Source organism: Vicugna pacos, chromosome 11 (assembly GCF_048564905.1).
Source record: "Vicugna pacos chromosome 11, VicPac4, whole genome shotgun sequence".
In the NCBI taxonomy this organism is placed as follows: Eukaryota; Metazoa; Chordata; class Mammalia; order Artiodactyla; family Camelidae; genus Vicugna; species Vicugna pacos.
The window spans coordinates 59677381-59695580 of NC_132997.1; the positions used below are offsets into that span (position 1 = coordinate 59677381).

General features: G+C 41.1%; 1 protein-coding gene across 1 annotated transcript in view; it reads left to right on the plus strand.

The window, feature by feature from the left end:
* CCDC6 (coiled-coil domain containing 6) overlaps positions 1 to 18200 on the plus strand; it is a 104619-nt gene that overhangs the window by 40653 nt on the left and 45766 nt on the right. Inside the window, exon 2 of the mRNA XM_006209096.3 lies at positions 10147 to 10296. Within this exon, the coding sequence (XP_006209158.2) occupies positions 10147 to 10296 (150 nt within the window). The remainder of the gene's footprint in view (positions 1 to 10146; positions 10297 to 18200) is intronic.

Genomic DNA, 18200 nt, shown 5'->3' on the forward strand with positions numbered 1-18200 from the left:
CTGCTGCTGCCTGACCTTAGAGTTGGGTCTGTGGTGCCTCGCTGTGCTCGGTGTCCTTGCTCCACTGTCTCAGGTGCTTGAATATGCAGAGTTTGAATGACCCTCATGCCTCCACCCCTTCTTAAGTAGCCGGCTGTGGGTAGTTTCCCGTTTCTAGGCTCCTCATAGTGGAAAGGGATGGTTCTCAATGTCTGGTCTAGTGTCAGGTGGTTTGCTTTGCTTTGTGTGCCTGGGCCGGGCAGATACGCTGTCTTCTCGCGTTCTTCCTCTGCAGCCAAACTCTGACTTGAAGCTGCTGCGGGTGCTGGGCAGGGGGAGTTTCTTCCCTTCCCCAGAGGTGGTGGCTCTTTGCCCCCGTCCTGGGGAGGAGGGTTCCCCCCCCCCCCGCTCCACATGCACGTAGGCTTTGCTTCTCCCTCCTCCTGAAGCCGGATCTCTTTGCCTGGGTTCTGGGGACTAGAGGGTTTGCAGTCTCTCCCAGAGTGGCTTCAGGCTCTCCCTTTTTTTTTTCCCATTGAGATCTAATTCACATACGGTAACATTCATCTTTTCCGTAACAGTTACCCCTTAAAAATGTACAGTTCAGTAGTTTTTAGTAGAATTATGCAACCATCACCACTATTTAATTGCAGAACATTTTCATCACCCCAAAAAGAAATGCCAAACCCTCCAGTGGTCACTGCTCGTTTTCTCCCACCTTCAGCCCAAGTCATTCTCTAATCTGCTTTCTGCCCCTTTGGATTTGCCTCTTTTGGACATTTCGTAAAAATGGAATCATATAATATGTGGCCTTCTTTGTCTGGTTTTTTTTACTTAGCGTGAAGTTTTCAAGATTCATCTATGTTGTAGTTTCAGGTACTTAATTCTTATGGCCACATTTTGCCTAACTGTTAATCAGTTGATCGACATTTAGGTTGTTTCCTTTTCCTTTTTTTTTTTTTTGCTATTATAAATAATGCTTCTGTGAAAACTTGTATATGAGTTTTTGCAAGAAAATAGGTCTTCAGTATTCTTGGATATATACCTAGGAGTGGAATTAAGTCATACGGTAACTCTCGGTTTACATTTGAGAAATTGCCAGACAGTTTTGCAAAGTGGTTTCAGCATTTTACATTCTCAGCCGCAGTGTATGAGGTAATAGCTGTAGTTTTATACTAAGTTTTTATCTGTGGTAGGGCAAGTTTCTGCCTGATAGTCTTTTTCAGGAATCTTGCTTCTTTTTGGCCTTTGTTCTTTCATGTGAATTTTAGAATCAGCTTGTTTAGTTTCTCCAAAAGCCCTGTTGATATTTTGATTAAATTACATTGAATTTATGGACTGTTTGAGGAAGAACTGACATCTTTACAGTAGTAAATTTTGTATATCTGTTTACGTATTTTCATTTATTATTAAGTATATTTCAGTCAAAACTTACTTTCTTCATATAGATCCTTGACTTTTGATTAATTTATTCTTAGATGCCTTAAATTTTTTGTGGCTGGTATAGATGGAATGCTGTGGTCTTTGTCTTTTTTCTAATTATTTGGTTTTTTGATACAGCATTACAGTTTTTAAATCATGCAGCTGATAATACCAGCTTGTTTCTTCCTTGCCAGTCTTTATACTGCTTATTTATATATATTTTTTCCTGTGCTGGCTAGAAATTCCTAAAAATGTATTTCATCTTAAAGCCTATTTAAGATGGATATTAGTATAACTACCCTCTCCTGTGGGGGAGAAGTTTGCTGTGTGGTGTATTGTTTTGGGGTTTTTTTGACTTCTTTATTTTCAACCCTTTTATCCATTTGTTTTAGGTATTGCTTGTTTTCTTCCCCTTCTATATCTCACAATCTGGTTAGTCTACTTGTGTTTGTTTATTGTGATTACCGATTTATTTTTCTTATTTCTGCCACCTTTTTCTTCTTTTTTCTACCTTTTTAAACTAAATTATTCTTCTGCTTTAGAAGTCCTTCATTTCTATTCTTTGACTAGTTATCCTTGAAGTTTTACCTTGCAAATTTAAAGCTAGTATGTTAGATCTTTTCTTGAAAAAAATGTAAGGACCTTAAAATATTTTAATTCTCATCATTCCCCTTGACTTACGCTGCTGTTGTTTGGTATTTTATTCTAACCTCACAGATTAGATTTTATCTGTGTTAGATCTTCCTACGTTTTTACCATTTTATTTGCTCACCACTCCTTTGTGTACTGTAGACCTGTCTTCTGGGATAAGTCCGTCCTGTAGAAGCCCTCTTAGTGTAGGTCTGTGAGTGGTCAGCTCTTTCAGTCTGGGTGTATATTGGAAATGTGGGTTTTGTATCTTTCTTGAAAGGCAGGTTTTCTTGATATCCTAGTACACGTACTTTGCCAGTTGTTTTCCCTTAGCATTTTGAGAATATTTCACTGTCTCCTTTCCTTGTTTTCTTTTTTTTTTAAATTGAGGTATAGTCAGTTTACAATATGTCAACTTCTGTTGTACAGCATAATGTTCAGTCATACATATATTCATTTTCATATTCTTTTTCATTATACATTACTGTAAGATATTGAATGTAGTTCCATGTGCTATACAGAAGGAAGTTGTTTATCTATTTGATATATAGTAGTTAGTATCTGCAAATCTCAAACTCTCAATTTATCCCTTCCCACTCCCTTTCCCTCAGGTAACCATAAGTTTGTTTACTATGTCTATGAGTCTCTTTCTGTTTTGTAAATAAGTTCATTTATGTATTCTTTTTTTAGATTCCACATATGAGTGATAAAATATGATATTTTTCTTCCTTTTTCTGGCTTACTTCACTAGAATGATGATCTCCAGATCCATCCATGTTGCTGCAAATGGCATTATTTTGTTCTTTTTTATGGCTGAATAGTGTTCCATTGTATAAATGTACCACAACTTCTTTATCCAGTCATCTGTCATTGGACATTTAGGTTGTTTTCATGTCTTGGCTATTGTGAATAGTGCTGCTATGAATTCTGGGGTTGCATATATCTTTTTGAATTTAAGTTCCTTCTGAATATATGCCCAGGAATGGGATTGCTGGGTCATATGGTAAGTCTATTTTTAGTTTTTTGAGGAATCTCCATATTGTTTTCCATAATAGATGCACCAAACTACATCCTAACCAACAGTGTAGGAGGGTTCCCTTTTCTCCACAGCCTTTCCAGCATTTATCGTTTAAAGATTTTTCACGGATGGCCATTCTGACGGGTATGAGGTGATACCTCATTGTAGTTTTGACTTGCATTTCTCTGATAATTAGTGATGTTGAACATCTTTTCATGTGCCTGTTGGCTATTTGTATGTCTTCATTGGAGAATTGCTTTCTTAGGTCTTCTGCCCATTTTTGGATTGGGTTCCTTTCCCTCTTGATGTTTAGAAGTGATTGTTAGTTGCTTGTTTCTTAGTAGACCATCTTTTAGTCTTTTCTTTTAGGATTTTAAAAAGATTTTTGTCTTAATGTTGTACAGTTGGATTGAAATGTGTCTAGGCACAGATATCCCTCCCTCCACTCCCCATCCCCCAGCAATTCTTTGCTTCCTGTACCTATAGATTCAAGTCTTTCATTAGTTATATGATATTCTCAGATTGTATGTTTGTAGAGTTAAAGCCATCATCTCTTCAAATATTCTCCCTCTCTTTTTTTTCTCCTTACTATTCATCCTACTCTTTTGTTAGATGTGTGTTAAATCTTTTCATTTTCCTTCCTGTATCTATGTCTTGCACATTTTCCATCTTGCTTCTTTGTGCTACATTTTGGTTTAATTCTTAGATCTTTCAGCCTTTCCTTTGCTTGGTTAGCTATGTCAAATTTGCTGTTGAAATACAGAATGTGAGATGAATTTCAACATTTATTTCAAGTTCATTTTTCTTTTTTAAACCTGCCTGATCTGTTTGTTAGTCTCTTGCTACTCATTCACTGTATTTTGTCTTTGTAATGTTTTAGGAAAAATTATTTCATAGTTTATGAGAATTTGAATGTCTGAAGCCTTTGCTTATTGTCAGGATAAAGCAGTTAGTGTCTGTGTGGAGTTATAAACAGATAGTTTCTGTTAACTTATTCATAGTGGTTTGTGTCCTTCATGTGTGGTTTTTATTTGGGAGTTCAGTATGGGGCCCTTCCACCTTCACCTTTCCTGTTTCACTCAACTGTTTGTTGCTAGCTTTCTTTTCATGACAGTACATACACAACCCATATTTTTAAAAAAAAAAATGGTTCCAGTGTATTTTTTTCCTATGGATGTGCCATAATTCTGTTCATTTCTCCTTTTAGCCAAGTGAAGCAAGATTCCATAAGATTTCACTGTTTTCTCATGAATCATCCTGTACATGCCCCTTCCCCAACCTTTTTAATAAATACCTCTTGAGTTCTTACTCATGCAAGGTACTGTGATAAACTCTTTATGTGAATAATTATGTGAATTTTTCTTCGTAGCCAACGCAGAGGGTGGTGCCATTATTTTCACTTTACAGAGGAGAAAGCAGTGGCCCAGGAATGTCATATGACTCCCCTGGGGTCACACAGTTGGAGGTGGGAATGGGCACCTTGTAAACCAGAGGACTCCAGAGTCTGATGGTGTATATGAACCTCCCCTCCAAGCCAGTGCTATTCAGAGTTTGGCCTGTGGACTGGTACTCTGTCACCGGCCCTAGGGGAGATAAATTCTTAATCCATCAACCCGCGTAAACATTTAGCAACTTGTCCAGCAATTTCTCATTGCTCTGTATCCAAGCAAGTGACCAGCACATTTATCTTCTTGAACTGCTTGTGGACCAGTTTGGGTGTTGTTGAATTCACATGGAGAGGTATGTACGTGGAGCTGCGTCCTGCTCAGGTCTACTGGGACGTGCCCAGAGGGATGTGGTGTCCACTGCAGACGTGTGGCGAGGACTGGCTTTCACTAAAGCTGGTTTGAGAGGCACTGCAGCTTGATAAAACTTGTTAACCATTAGGATTCCTTTTAACACCAAGACTCTCTGAGCTCTTCTTGTCCTGAAAATCACTCTTTGTTGCTGTTTTTCCTCTTGTTCGGCAGCCCTGTAACAATGGCCTAAGCATAGTATCTGGGGCAGAATGGCACAGTTGTGAGGGCTCATAATGATTCTGCTCTGATCCCTGTGTATTTAGTGATTGGTTGGCAATACTGGATTGAAATAAATAAGTGCTTTCATCTATCAGCTATTAATTGCTTTTACAGCGAGCTGGTGTGCAGTGTGTGGAGGAAGCAGAAAATAACATAATGCTTCCACAGACTAAATAGAGAGTCTTTCTCAGGCGTGTAATTGAAATCAGCCCCCTAGTTCTTCTAATAGAAGAAACATAGGTATGAGCTTTGGGCCTGACGCGTGCATCTCCTGCCACCCACCCCTGCAGTGCTGGCCCTTAGAATGGGAGGCAGTGCAGGGCCACTGCAGGATAGTGGTTTGCATTGGTAAACCCACTGGTATGACCTATGTTCGAGTGAGGCCTCTGAGAGGTGCCAGCCATCAGTCAGTCACCTGTTCTGCCGAGCGCTGAACTTCACCCAGAACCGTCGACGTGGGCGGTGGTGCACCTAATAGATGACAGTGGAGAGAGAACAGGGTGTTACTCAGTTGCCTGGCTTCGTGTTGAATGGTTTCTGCTATCCTAACAATTTGATTTCAGATCCTATTTCAAACTGAGATGTTCAGATCATTAAAATTTGGATTGTAAGTGACTAGGCAACAGAATGGTAAATTTAAATAATTAGAACAACACATTTAAATAGATTCATAAATCTAAAGAATATAAATAATTAAAATAATAAAAAGAGCCTGTCTGGATTCTTAGGCGTTAGAGCTTCAGGGTATGTTAGTATCAGGATCTTTTGTTATTAAAGCAAGCCAGCATTCAACTTAAATTTTTTTCTTTTTCAAACAAATGTGAATGTGTTATCTTGGTAGGCATTTGAACTTTCTCTTGATTCTGTCCTTTACTGTCGGCTGCTTCCAGATAGATACTGCCTGTATTTCTTGCTTTGGAAAACTGTCCTTCATCTTACTCTTGACAGATCATGAGTTGCATCATCTTACATAGTTTTAGTTTTGGCTCTTGGGTGTTCTCGTCAGCAGTGAGTGCTGCTGTTGGGAGTTTTTGAATTCTACTTTCTGTACTAACCCTTGATCTCCAGAACACTCCAGCACTAAGTAATCACATTGGAACCTCCTATCAGGTTTGTGCCCTTGTCATAATAGCAGTGGGTCAGAACAAACTGTGATTTCCTTATTAGCAGAAGATTGTACTCACCTGCAGTATGTTTGCCTAGACATGTGGTGACTCCAGAGAAACTAAGTTTTTCTAAGGATGTGTGTACGTGTGTGTGTGTGTGTTTATTTTTCCCAGAGGACTTAGTCAGTTGCTCCTGCTTCTCCCCTACACCTCCCTTTCTCTTTTTGTTTCCTTTTTTTTTTAATTGGACTTTTGTAGGATGGGGAAAGAATGATGAAGACTTCCTTTGTGCTCTAGTCCTCACATCAGCAGTCGTCACCAGCAGTGGTCACTGCTGGGTGAGGGAAAAAAGAGCAGACACTGATAAATGAATAAGGTGATTTCAAAATTCACTCTATTTCTGAACATAGCGGTGAGAACCATATTGAACAGGAAAATATAGTCACAGATTTTTTTTTATCTCCCCCAGATTTCCATCTTCAAAGCTACAAACGTAGGCAGAACAAAGAGATCCCAATTTTGGGGTTCATATTTCCTTTTGAGAGTTTATTGAGTTATAAGCAAACTTTAATTAATTAATTTAGCCTTGGAAACAGTTTTATTTTTGAACTTGGGTGTGTTTCAGTATGCTGAGATTTTCAAGCATTTCAGATTAAAAAAGGAGAAATATATTGATAAAACTGAGATTTCATAATTCAGGCTGTCTTATCTCTGCACTGTCCACCTGTCCAACCCCTAGTGCCTTGCAGATGACTCTGGGGGCTGTCTATTTGCTCCCAGGCCCCTGTCTACCTAACCCTTGCTTCTTTGGAGCAAATACATTGGAAAAGTAATTTGTTTTATGGCCTGTTTTGGAATGAGGGGAAGAAAAGGCCAGGATTTAAGATGAAGATGACGAAGATTATGTGCAAAGAATGGGGAGGAAGCTGCAGGGAGAAATCGGAACGGTTGCTTTGTGCTTGTCGGGAGTGCCTGGCTCAGACTCTGATGACCTTGCCTCCCTGTGCATGTCAGTAACACTAGATCTGAATTTTTTTGAACAGTTTTCTCTGTGGCTGTATTGGATACAGCACCTTGCCTTTTGTCCTCATTTATGTGTTAATTCCTAAAAGCTCTGTGGCCAGTTGGAAAAAGAGTGTGCTAGGGTTTTATGTTTTGGGGACCTGGGATCTCCCCCTCCAGTTGGATGGTTTTTCTCTAGGTGTTCAGATGCTGTGGGAGGTAGAGTAACAGTCCCCACGGAGAAGTGGCCAAAACTCAGCTAAGGGAGGCCTTTCGCACCATCTTTGTCAGGCCTGGGTAACCCTTCGTTAAGTTAGACAGGCTTTACTCAGCTTCCCCGGAACAGTTTCTCATGTTATTGATGGGTCTTGAAAGTGGCATTTTCTATACATGGGCTTTGCCTAGAAATAAGTGTTCTAAAATGTTCTAAAATGGTGAATGATTTGTGTTTGCTGGGCCTGGCCTCTCACGACTGTCACTAACTTTGGAAGGCCCTTTTAGAGCAGATCTAGCTCTAACATCTCCCTCCCCCAATCCTTTTTAAGTTTGCTACTTTGCCTGGGAAGAATTGCACGTGTGCTCTGTGAAACGCAGACCCTGCTAATTATCAGGGTTTTTTTCCCCCCTCTTAATTGATTTACAATTCACATACCATAAAACTCACCGTTTTAAACTACAGTTCAGTGGTTTTTAGTGTGTTCACCAGGTTTTGTAAACTGTTAACACTAATTCTACAACATATTCGTCACCTCCAAAAGAAACCCTGTACTCATAAGCAGTCACTCCCCATTTACCCACCTCCACTGCCAGCTCCGGGCAACCACTAATCAATTTCTCATTCAAACTTCTGTTTTATATTCCATTGAAATCTGTTGTCCCTGTAAATTAATGGTTAGATGAAATGTTGCAGGGGCAGAGGGGTGGAAGCTACGTAGATCAGCTCTTAGGGGCTGGCCTCTTACATTCAGCTTCTCACTTCTAGGCCCCAAAGGGGAAGGCGGTCTGCTGAGCCTGGAGTCTGTCACTGTTGGTGGAAAACTGACCAGTCGTCTACAGTAGGGAAGGTCTGGTAAGGGCAAGGAGTTGAGTCTGACCAGATAATGAAACGAGTTGATGGCAGACCCCCTTTTGAATTCCACGTGCAGAGTCACCTTCCAAGACATTAGTTCCTCACCACTTTGTCGTTCTGTAGCTTTTAGAATAATCAGAATTCAAATCATACAGAACTTTGTCAGTCAAAACCAGAAAAACAGGTAGCTCAAACAGATTGCAGGCCTGGATATATGTGTCAAATATGCCTTAAATAAATGCTTTGGATTCCTGCCTGTTGTGCTGGTAGGAGATCGCAAAGTATGCAAGTTTCGAAACCACGTGGGGGTTAATTTAAAGGAAGGGAAAGTGCCAGTCCTCAGCAGTGTTCACCTTGGCCATCAAGGAAAGGGTACGACCTTGAGCAGTGCTGGTGAATTACAGGGTGTGTAAGGGAGCCCCAGGGAACCAGGGCCTGCTTACCTGTGCTCTTGGATGCTAATAAAACCTTGTTAGCTGAGTGATGTTTTCTTTGTTGCTCAACTCTCCCAGCCTGTCCCAAATGGTGTCTTAAAGAACTGGAGTGCCAGACCTCCTTCCAAAGTTTCTACTTTCTCAGTCACTCTGTTTTTCAGTCTAAGTACTACATGTGGCTCTCGTTTGTAGATTTGCTTGTCAGGCAGTTCCAGGCCCTGGCGTACTTCCTGTAGGCGGCTGTGATGGAGGACAGGGAGAATGGACTCCCCAGAAACCACGGCTCTAGGGTGTGGGTGTTCGGGAAGCAGGGACATATGCACAGAAATCTAAGCCACCCGCGCTGGGAGTGGTTGTTCCTGTGCAATAAAAGGCCGTGATTGTTGAGGGGAGGTACCCTTTTGTCTCCTGCCCCCTGGCTCTTGTATAGATGACAGGTGCTGGAAGCTTGGAGTTGGTGCAGCTCTCCCTCCTCCGATGTGGTGGTTTCCCGTTCTGGAATGCATTGTTTGGGATGAGTGCATCAAAAGGTCGCCATTGAAAAAGTGCTTTGAATAGAGTTGGGGTCCATTTGAAACAGTACCCTCTTTATGAAAAGATTAATTTCCCTCAAGGATGGTTAGGTTTTTCTATTTATTCTGCTAAAACATAGGTGAGGGGAGGGATCTAGAGAAGAATACTTTCTTCTCCATTGAATTATATCTGACCCCCTCTTCTGTTTTTAATATTCAGTAGTGCCTGTCCTTGCCCTCACCTCCAAAAAATTCCTAGTAGGGAAATAAATAAGTGGAAAATGAAACTTCTCTCATCCACCCTTCCCCTTCACCCCATGGATTCTCGCTGCTCTGCAGTAACTACTTTTTACACATTTGCTATATTCCCTTCCGGTAACTATTCAATAAATGTGTAAATTAATCTATCCATATATCTGTATTGCTTTTTAAATTGCATATCCAAACCCTTTTAGTAACAGCTTAAGGAAGTGACATGATTGTACTTCTAAGCAAGCTGAACGTCTCTGCTTCAGTAAAAAATGTTGCCTAGATATTTTCACTATAAACCTTTGAGGTGTGGAGACTTGCAGAGTGTTATCATGAACTGATGCACATACCCCAGAATTGGACCTGCCTGCCACCTGCGAAGGAGCTTCCTGTATTCTGGTGATTGGTTTAGGATTGTTGTAAAAATTGCAAATCTGTCTTTGTTAATTTCCTCGGAATATCACTTTAAGAAGAGGGGCCATGTGTAGTACAGGGTGTCCCTTTGGGGTGACAGATGGGCTTTTATGGTTGCTGCTGAATTCTTCTGTTTTGTCCTTCTTGGGGGTCTATCGGTTCACAGTCAAAAGTAGAGCTTTAATGAAAATGGGCGCCCTCTCTGGAAATAAGAACTATTATTTCAACTAGTGAATTCCTGTTTCCTTAACATATTTTTTTTTCTCTTTTAATTTTTTAAAAAATTTTAACAGCAAGCCAGGGCTGAACAGGAAGAAGAATTCATCAGTAACACTTTATTCAAGAAAATCCAGGCTTTACAGAAGGAGAAAGAAACCCTTGCTGTCAACTATGAGAAGGAAGAGGAGTTCCTCACTAATGAGCTCTCCAGAAAATTGATGCAGGTAAATTACCTTTTCTCCCCACTCCTTTTGCCTGTTTTCCTCTCTAGGTAAAAATAACTTTGATAAAGCATTTGGCTTAAAACATTTGCTGCTGAGGTTGTTAGGCGAAATTCTTGGGAGATTAAAAATACTGAGTAAAGGTGGCAGCAGCATAGTACTCAAGACTATGTTCCTAGCTCATCTGCTTAGGTAAGGTAAGATTTTTCATACCTTGACGTTTCGAGATATTTCTGATGAGCCTAAGGCCTTAGCACAGGAGTAAACGCTGTATATGTTTAGTATTTTGGAAATAAGAGAATTAATACCAAATATGAGATTTCTTTCTCCTTTTATATTGAATCTGTAGTGAATACAGAAACGTTTCTGGCCATCAGAAATGGCTCTTTTGCACTAATATATGCGAACACCAAGTGAAATGCCACTGTGGGGGAAGAAAAATAAATGTATCCGTGAAAATTAAAATTATACACAATCAGTTGTGTTCAGAAGGGTGAGTAATATGTTACTGAACAAATCAGACTTCTATTGAAACTTAACATTAATCACCAATAGTGTATAGAAGACACCACACAAAACATAATAGAAATTTTGATTTTTCTAGTTCAGAGGTTCTCCCCCTCCCCCTCATTTATTTTCCCCTTGAACGTCACTAGTAAAGCACAGAAATTAGATTGTTACTGAACCAAAACTTGGGTCTGCTCATACAGTAAAGCCAATCCACCAACACCAGGCTGTAGTGAGGGAAAGTGCAGCGTTTATTGTAAGGCGCTGCAGAAGGCGTCGGGGACAGCTAATGCTCAAGAAGCCCGAACTCCTGTAAGGTTTTTGGGGAAAGAAGTTTTCATAGGCAAAATTTGGTGTAGAGGGGCCGTAACCCTCCTCTGGTTAGTTGGTGGTGAGGTGACTGGGTGGTGCTCCAGGAATCTCAGTCATCAGCCTTCTGGTTCCAACCAGTCTGGGGTCCCCGAGCTTATGCTCAGCCTGAAGTTACTGTCCCTGGGTGAGGGCCTCAATGCCTGCAGAAGAACTCAGAGATCATATTGAATTGTCATGCACATCCCCTGAGGAGGAACCAGGCCAGGCCCGTGTTGCGCTATTGTTCTTTCTGCATTCCCTCACCCTCTAATTACTGACTATTTGAAACTGCCCTGTGGAACTCAGAGAAGGTCTAGGAGACTGAAACCTTCTTCCTACAAACAAGAGATGAGGGACACAGAACGGCCTTTGTACTGGTAAGGGCTCCATAGAGTTGCCCATGGTGTCAAAGTTTGTTTAGGGCAAATATTTTGTGGGTTTTTTTTGGTATGAACTTCAGAATAAGTAGGACATTGAGTTTTCATTATTTAACATGGCATGTCTAAAACAGTAGTGGGCTTAAAAGTATCCCAGGAGGGCCATTATTACCATTTGGTCAGATGGCTGTGAAAGGTAGAAACACTTTCTTGTATTTTCTATTTACTGGCTTACCAACAATTTCATTAATTTGATTAAAATATGTATCTTAGTGAGGTTGTAATAAAAGGATATTTTTCTTACCTTCCAACACAGGGAATGTTTGCAGAGGAGACCAGAAGCTTTGGTATAGAGAGTTTAGGGTTAAGACCATGCAATGGTCCAGGCAGCTTTTACCCAGTCTTTCTTGAAGTCTGATTTTGCTACCTAACTACTGAATAAAGATATCATTATAGTCTTGCACAAAGTTTGATTTATATGGTAGCTGTTGGGATGTGAAGGGTATAGGTACCCAGGCGTTATTGTCTAGCAGAGATTTATGGCAGAATTTCTGCGTTGAAACGTCTTGTTTATTCCTGCGCACTCTCATTCAGAGAAAAAATGATGGAGAAGGTTAGTTTCACCCTTGACTCTCTCACCTTGGCAGCATTAGACAACTGAGTCTGTATGTTGCTTTCAGAACTATAGGGATGCAATTAAGATTTGCTTTTCTGAGTTTAGTGTGTAATCAGGTGCTCTAATTTGTAACACTGCAAGGAACATTTTTTGTTTTCAACTTGCATAGTTGTTAGTATTTGGAGTCTTTTACTAAAAGACATTATAAAATAGTCAAAACGAGCCAGATCATGCTCCTTTTATCTGTAAAGACTCGTTTTCATCGTGAGCGGTTCTGGAGTGTGTAGTTGATAACCAGCCTCTCATTCAGTTATTACCGTGACATACCTGCTTTCCGAGGACATTGCTATCCCTTAAAATAAGCTACAAAAGAAAAGGGAAAGCATAAGAGCCATGTGCAGCAGAAAAGGAGGTTAGGTATAGCAATGCACTTGGCATAAGACGGTTTGTCTTGGCATAAGAAGGTTTGAACTTAAAACTTAAGTGCTGATCATCCTATAAATAAAGCCATAATCTGGAGAAATGTGAATTTTTTCGTAAGTCTTACATCAAAAAAAGTTTTACTTGGTCAGGAGAAAAAAATTTTCATATATTAAAAACTTACTTTTTTTTGAGGGTCATGGATCTTTTTAAAGAGACTGAATAATACACAAACTGAACAATGCAAGAAACTCTTCCTGCCAAAAGTAGTCTGTAATGTGTCGCACTGGTCTTCAAGTGACCAAGTCTTGTGTTTGCCCTCAGTCACAACATAGCGTCCAGTACAAAGTGTTGAGTCTGTTCGAGGGGCTTGAGGTGGGTCTGTAGCTTGTTAGTCATCTCCCTGGAGAATCTGGACAGATGGATGATCAGCATGTCTCTGAGGCAATCACTTCTGAATCCAGCTTGGTTCTTAGGCTTTTAAAATATATATTTAGTGGTAAAATATGCATAACATAAAATCTGCCATTTCAACCATTTCTGAGTGTATAATTCAGTGGCATTAAGTATATTCACATTGTTGTGCAACCATCACCACCATCCTTTCCCGAAACTTTTTCAAAATGAAACTGAACCCATTAAAAGAAATCACCCCTCAGCCCCCACTCCTGATTCTTACTTAGACTTTTGAAAGGACTTGGGTGGCAGGTAGTTTGAGGTTGAGGTCTCGGGGAAGCTCCGGAGCTAGCTTTATTCCGTGACATGGTAGGTGACCTCTCACTTTAGACATCAGGGGTCGCGTCATGCCATTTTGTGCCAAGTATCCGAGAGTTCCTCTGTCACTGGCCAGCTGGAAGGATCTCATATAGCTGTGGGGAGGAAATCCCCTAGGCTTTCCTTAAGGATTTCAGCCAGTCCTTTGTTGAAGGCTGACATTTTCTGCCACCCATTGTGGAAGAACTGATCTTCATCTGGAAGATTTTTAGAGTAATTGGTACCAATAGGCTTTTCCAAGTGTGTAATTACTTTAATATGACTCTCTAGGATGTTTGCTCCTGGATAAGACTTTATTATGATAGCCTACGAAGAGAAACTGTGCTGCAGGTGGCACTGATAGACAAATGAGTAACTTGACCTGTGCACCAGAGGTGTGTTTAGCATTTTTCACCCAGAGGCCCCTTAAAGGCTATTTATAGAACAATCTTGGTTTTGTCACAGTGCTATGGCTGTTGTCTCCGAGAGTGAATGAACCATGCTTTTATGCGCAGTTCAAAGGAATTCTTTTGTCCTGAGAATAAAATGATATTATTGCCATAGAGGAGATACCTTACTTCCCATCTGCCGTGGCAGTGGTGGTACCTAATATCTTTAAAAACTGAATCAAGTTTATTTAAGTATAGATGAGTGAAAGTCCCTTTGCCCATTTAGAAGATCAGGCTTTGGAGATAGCAAAAAAGAGCATGCAGCTTTTCTCCATTGTTTTTGTGTATGTCCACTAGGTAGACAGGAATCAGGTAGACCTTGATTTTGTGAAAACACTTGTCTGAAAAATCTGCATCCTTTTGAGCCCAGACCATGGGATGGATGACCTGACTGGTGGGAACTGTCCTAAAAAGAACCTTCTGCTACATTTGCTGAGTCCAACACAAGCCTGGCATCGGAACTAAATTCACCTCTAGAATACCTTGAAAAGATACCTTGTAGTTTCATCAAATTTGAAATTAAAATTTATAAGAAATGTTTTGTGAGCTAACTCTTCATCAGAATTTGATATATAATATCTATGTTAGAAAAAAAAAAAGCCTAAAAGACTGTTCCCTGAAATGTTAGCTGTAATTATACTTGGGTGCTGAGCTTACAGGTTATGTTAATTTTCTGGTGCCCTATTCCTTCCTTCTCATTTTATAAAAGGAACATGCATTACTTTTGGAATTGGAAAGTGTCTTACTTCCTGAAAAAGGAATGTAAAAATTCTGATGCTTGTTTTGTCTTTATCTTTTGAAACCTCCTGTGTCACTGACTTTGAGAGCTCACAGTCCTCCTGTTGTTAGTGAACCAAACGTGGGCCTGTTAACCTGACGTGCAGCAAAGCCAGTCTACTGATACCAGGTTGTGGTGAAGGAAGGTACAGTGTTTACTGCAGACCAAGCAAGGAGAACAGGCAGCTCATGCTCAAAAGACTCGAACTCCTCAGTGGCTTTTAGGGAAGGGTTTAGTGTGAGGGAGAGGGTCTCAGGGTGCCTGATCAGCTGGGGTACAGTTCTCTGATTGGTTGCTAGTAACAGGGCGGTGTTTCAGAAGTCTCAGTCATCAATCTTCTGCTTCCAGCCAGTCTACGGTCTCCATGCTGGTGGTCAGCATCCAGCCAACTTCCACCTGGGTGGGTTTTAGTATCTGCAAAACAGCTCAGGGATATGGCTCAGGATAGTATCCACAGTCCTTGAGGGGGAACTAAAGGTTCTTGACTTTGTTTTATGGCTGAACTGTTACTATTTTGTCTTTCTTCACTCTTTTCCCACTTCTCTGATTAAATTTGCTCTTTGGAACTCGGGGAAGGCCTAGGAGGCTAAAGCTTTTCTACAAACGAGATAGGGACACCTGGGTGGGGGCGGCTGCGGGGTGTCTGTTCCCAGGAAGGTTCCTTGGGGTCCTGCTTGGTTTCAGTATCATAGTTGCATCTGTTTGTCGTGGACAGCAATGCCCTGGAGCCCTCTGCAGAGTTAGGCTCAATTGCAGTGTTAGAAGATTCCGGACTGCCCAGATTATTAAGAACTAGCATAAACAGAATGCTCTTCTGTCCTGTCAGTCTTGATATGATTCATTCCACTGGCCCTCAGTCTTAAAACTTTTTTAAAATCCCTAATTCTCCTGGCTAACTGTGAACCAGCAACCATGAATGACCAGTGCCAATTGGAAGACCTGCTCTCGTTGAGACTGCTAATGGTTTTAGTAATTGTGCATTACCAGCTATGACATACAGCTCTGAATCTTTCCCCTCTAGTCCGATTTTCAAATTTGAGGCCTTAAAATAACCAATAGGTTTGTAATTTTGTACTTTTGATTCACATCTGAAATTGGATCTGGTCCTCAGAAAATAATGCCACTCTAGCTATAATAGAAATTATGGTACTCATTTCCTTACCGGGGAGGCACATTCTTATTGATGAATTGAAAGCACTTAAGAACAAAAGTGTTCTAGATCTCCTGTTAAGTGGCATGGCTTGTCCCTGAGGTGAGACTGCCTCCTGGAATGAAAAGCCGTTGAAGTTTCTTAGCATCTATGGAAAGATGATATATGGAGGAAAGGAAGGAAGTTGTGGGCAGAAACCACTGCCGAAGCCGCTGCTGCCAAAGGGCTCACAGCTGAGTAGCTCCGAAGGCTGTCGTGCCGCAGCGTTATCCTTCCATCTCTGTTTGCACAGGAGTAAAACTGAGAGGAAGGATTTCAGTAAGTCCTCTAGTCTCCTGTTCATCTAGACAAACGCTCACCTTTGTTTACCTTCTCCTCTTCCCCTTGGTTCTGGAGAAGTCGTATCTCCTTCCAGTACCATCTGAGTGACTTCTGTTTTTTTTCTGGAGCATTCCCTTCCCTAACCCCTGCGAGGCTGTCTCTGGGTGGCAGGTATGTCTGCAGGCCTTAGAAGTGGGCACAGTCTCCCAGTTCCCTTCTCCAGCACGTACACCTTTTTCACCCCATCCAAGTCACTAAGATGGCAGTGACGTGCTCTCATTTGTGCAGGCAGCAGAATCACATCAGGGCAATAAACACGTAGGAAATTCTGTTTAGTTAATTTTAAAGGCACCGAGGCAAACTCTGCCATTGCATCCATTCCAGTGAAAACCCGTTCTCCCTTGACAGGAGGGAAGAGACCTTGAAATATGTTCTTCATTAAGGTGGCTCAACCATGGGCCCCCTTGGCTTTTAGCTTTAGGGGGCTGTTCATGCTGATCAGAAAAATTTGCTATTAATCTAAGAGCTTACAGAACATTTGGGGCAAAGTTGGTGGGGTTTTTTGTTGTTGTTGTTGTTTTTCATTCCAAGTGATCTGAACCTCAGCTTTGTGTGTTCTTTGTTTCTTTTCATGAAGCAAGGGGCTTACGATACATCTGCAGAGGGCTTCTGGGATGTTGTTAATGCATTTCAAATGCTGCAACCACCAGAGGCCAAATTAGAAGCCAGAATTTTCCTGTTAGTAGTGTGCCAGAGATCTCTCAGTCCAACATAATTTGCATTGTGATTAGAATATACAGTAAATGACGCCATTCTTTAGTGGTAAGAAATCACTGGGTTTCTTTCACTGTGTTTGTGTGTGTGGTGTGTGTGTGTGTGTGTTGCCACAGCTCGAGCCGACACATCAGCCTGGACTGCCCACAATGTAAGGGCAAGACTAAGCGCTTAGAAGCTTCCCAAGCTGACTTGTTTCACAAAATATGGAAACATGCAGGTGGAAAGTAAAGGTAGAAGGAAAAGGAAATTAAAAAGAATGAGATGAAGCTGGAGTGAGAGGTTGCTTTATTCACCAGCACAGGGGTAAGCATTGTTATTTCTAGTTGAGAAGGTGGATCTTGGTGTTGAAGGACCCTTGGCCTCCCTGTAGATGGGCTTGAGCTATCACCGGAAATGCTTTTTCAAATGATTTAAAAACTTTGCAGGTATAAATGTTGCAATGCTTTGTATTCCTTGGGTAGGTTTTTTCTTTTTTTTTTTTTTTTCCTTTTCGAAACAGTTTACTGTCAGCCTGGTTAGTAGTTAGTAATTACCTTAAAATACAGACTTATATCCTGCTGCTAATTATGTTTACTTTCCTGTTTCCTCTTTATTCATAAACTGGTTAGGAAGGATGTGACTTTTAATTTTAATTGACAGTGAGGTCTCAGCTTAGAATGGATTCTTTCTTTGGGCTAAATACTCTGTTCTTCAAAGGAGAAACTGCTAGTTTTTACAAAATGGACTTTTTTGGGGGGGGGCAGGTTGACTCTAGAGTCTAAAGGACTTTTTAAATCTTGCTTGTGGAACATCTTTTTTAAACCTTCTTCCTAACTAGATGTCCTTAAAGGTGTTAATGCTTTAAGCAACATCATGCTATTGGAAATCTAGGAAACGCAAGCTTAGCCCCTTAGGTATTTTGAGTGGATGGGAAGCCTGTTGTACTGGGGTGCTCGCCTCGTCGGGGAGAGCTCATTCTGGTGTTGAGGATGCTGACAAGAAAATAACATTTAAAACATAAGTGTTTTTCTGGAAGGGCCTACCTGTTTTTTTCCCTTGCAAAGAAGTTGTATGTGCCTTTCTTCTTAGAAAATGACAGATATGGTAAGTATGACAAACCTCACTGAGGATAAATAAAAGAACAGACAAGACCATGAGCAGCTGTGTGGCCAAGGTCTGGGGAGGACGGGACTTCCACGGAGACCCAGCACTCAAGGCTCCTTTTTGTCCTGAGAGCATTTGCTCTTCCTTACAGAGCAGCCGAGAAACTGAGCTGTGCTTCTGGTAGTTGTGGGGAGCTGGGCTTGCAGAGATCAGAGCTCAGGGCCAGCCAGAGGCGGGGAGGGCGACATCACCCCCACTTCAAGCTGCAGTCGTGACGAGCTACCTTCAGGGTAAGAGTGAGTCCGTTTTCCGTCACCTGGTGAAC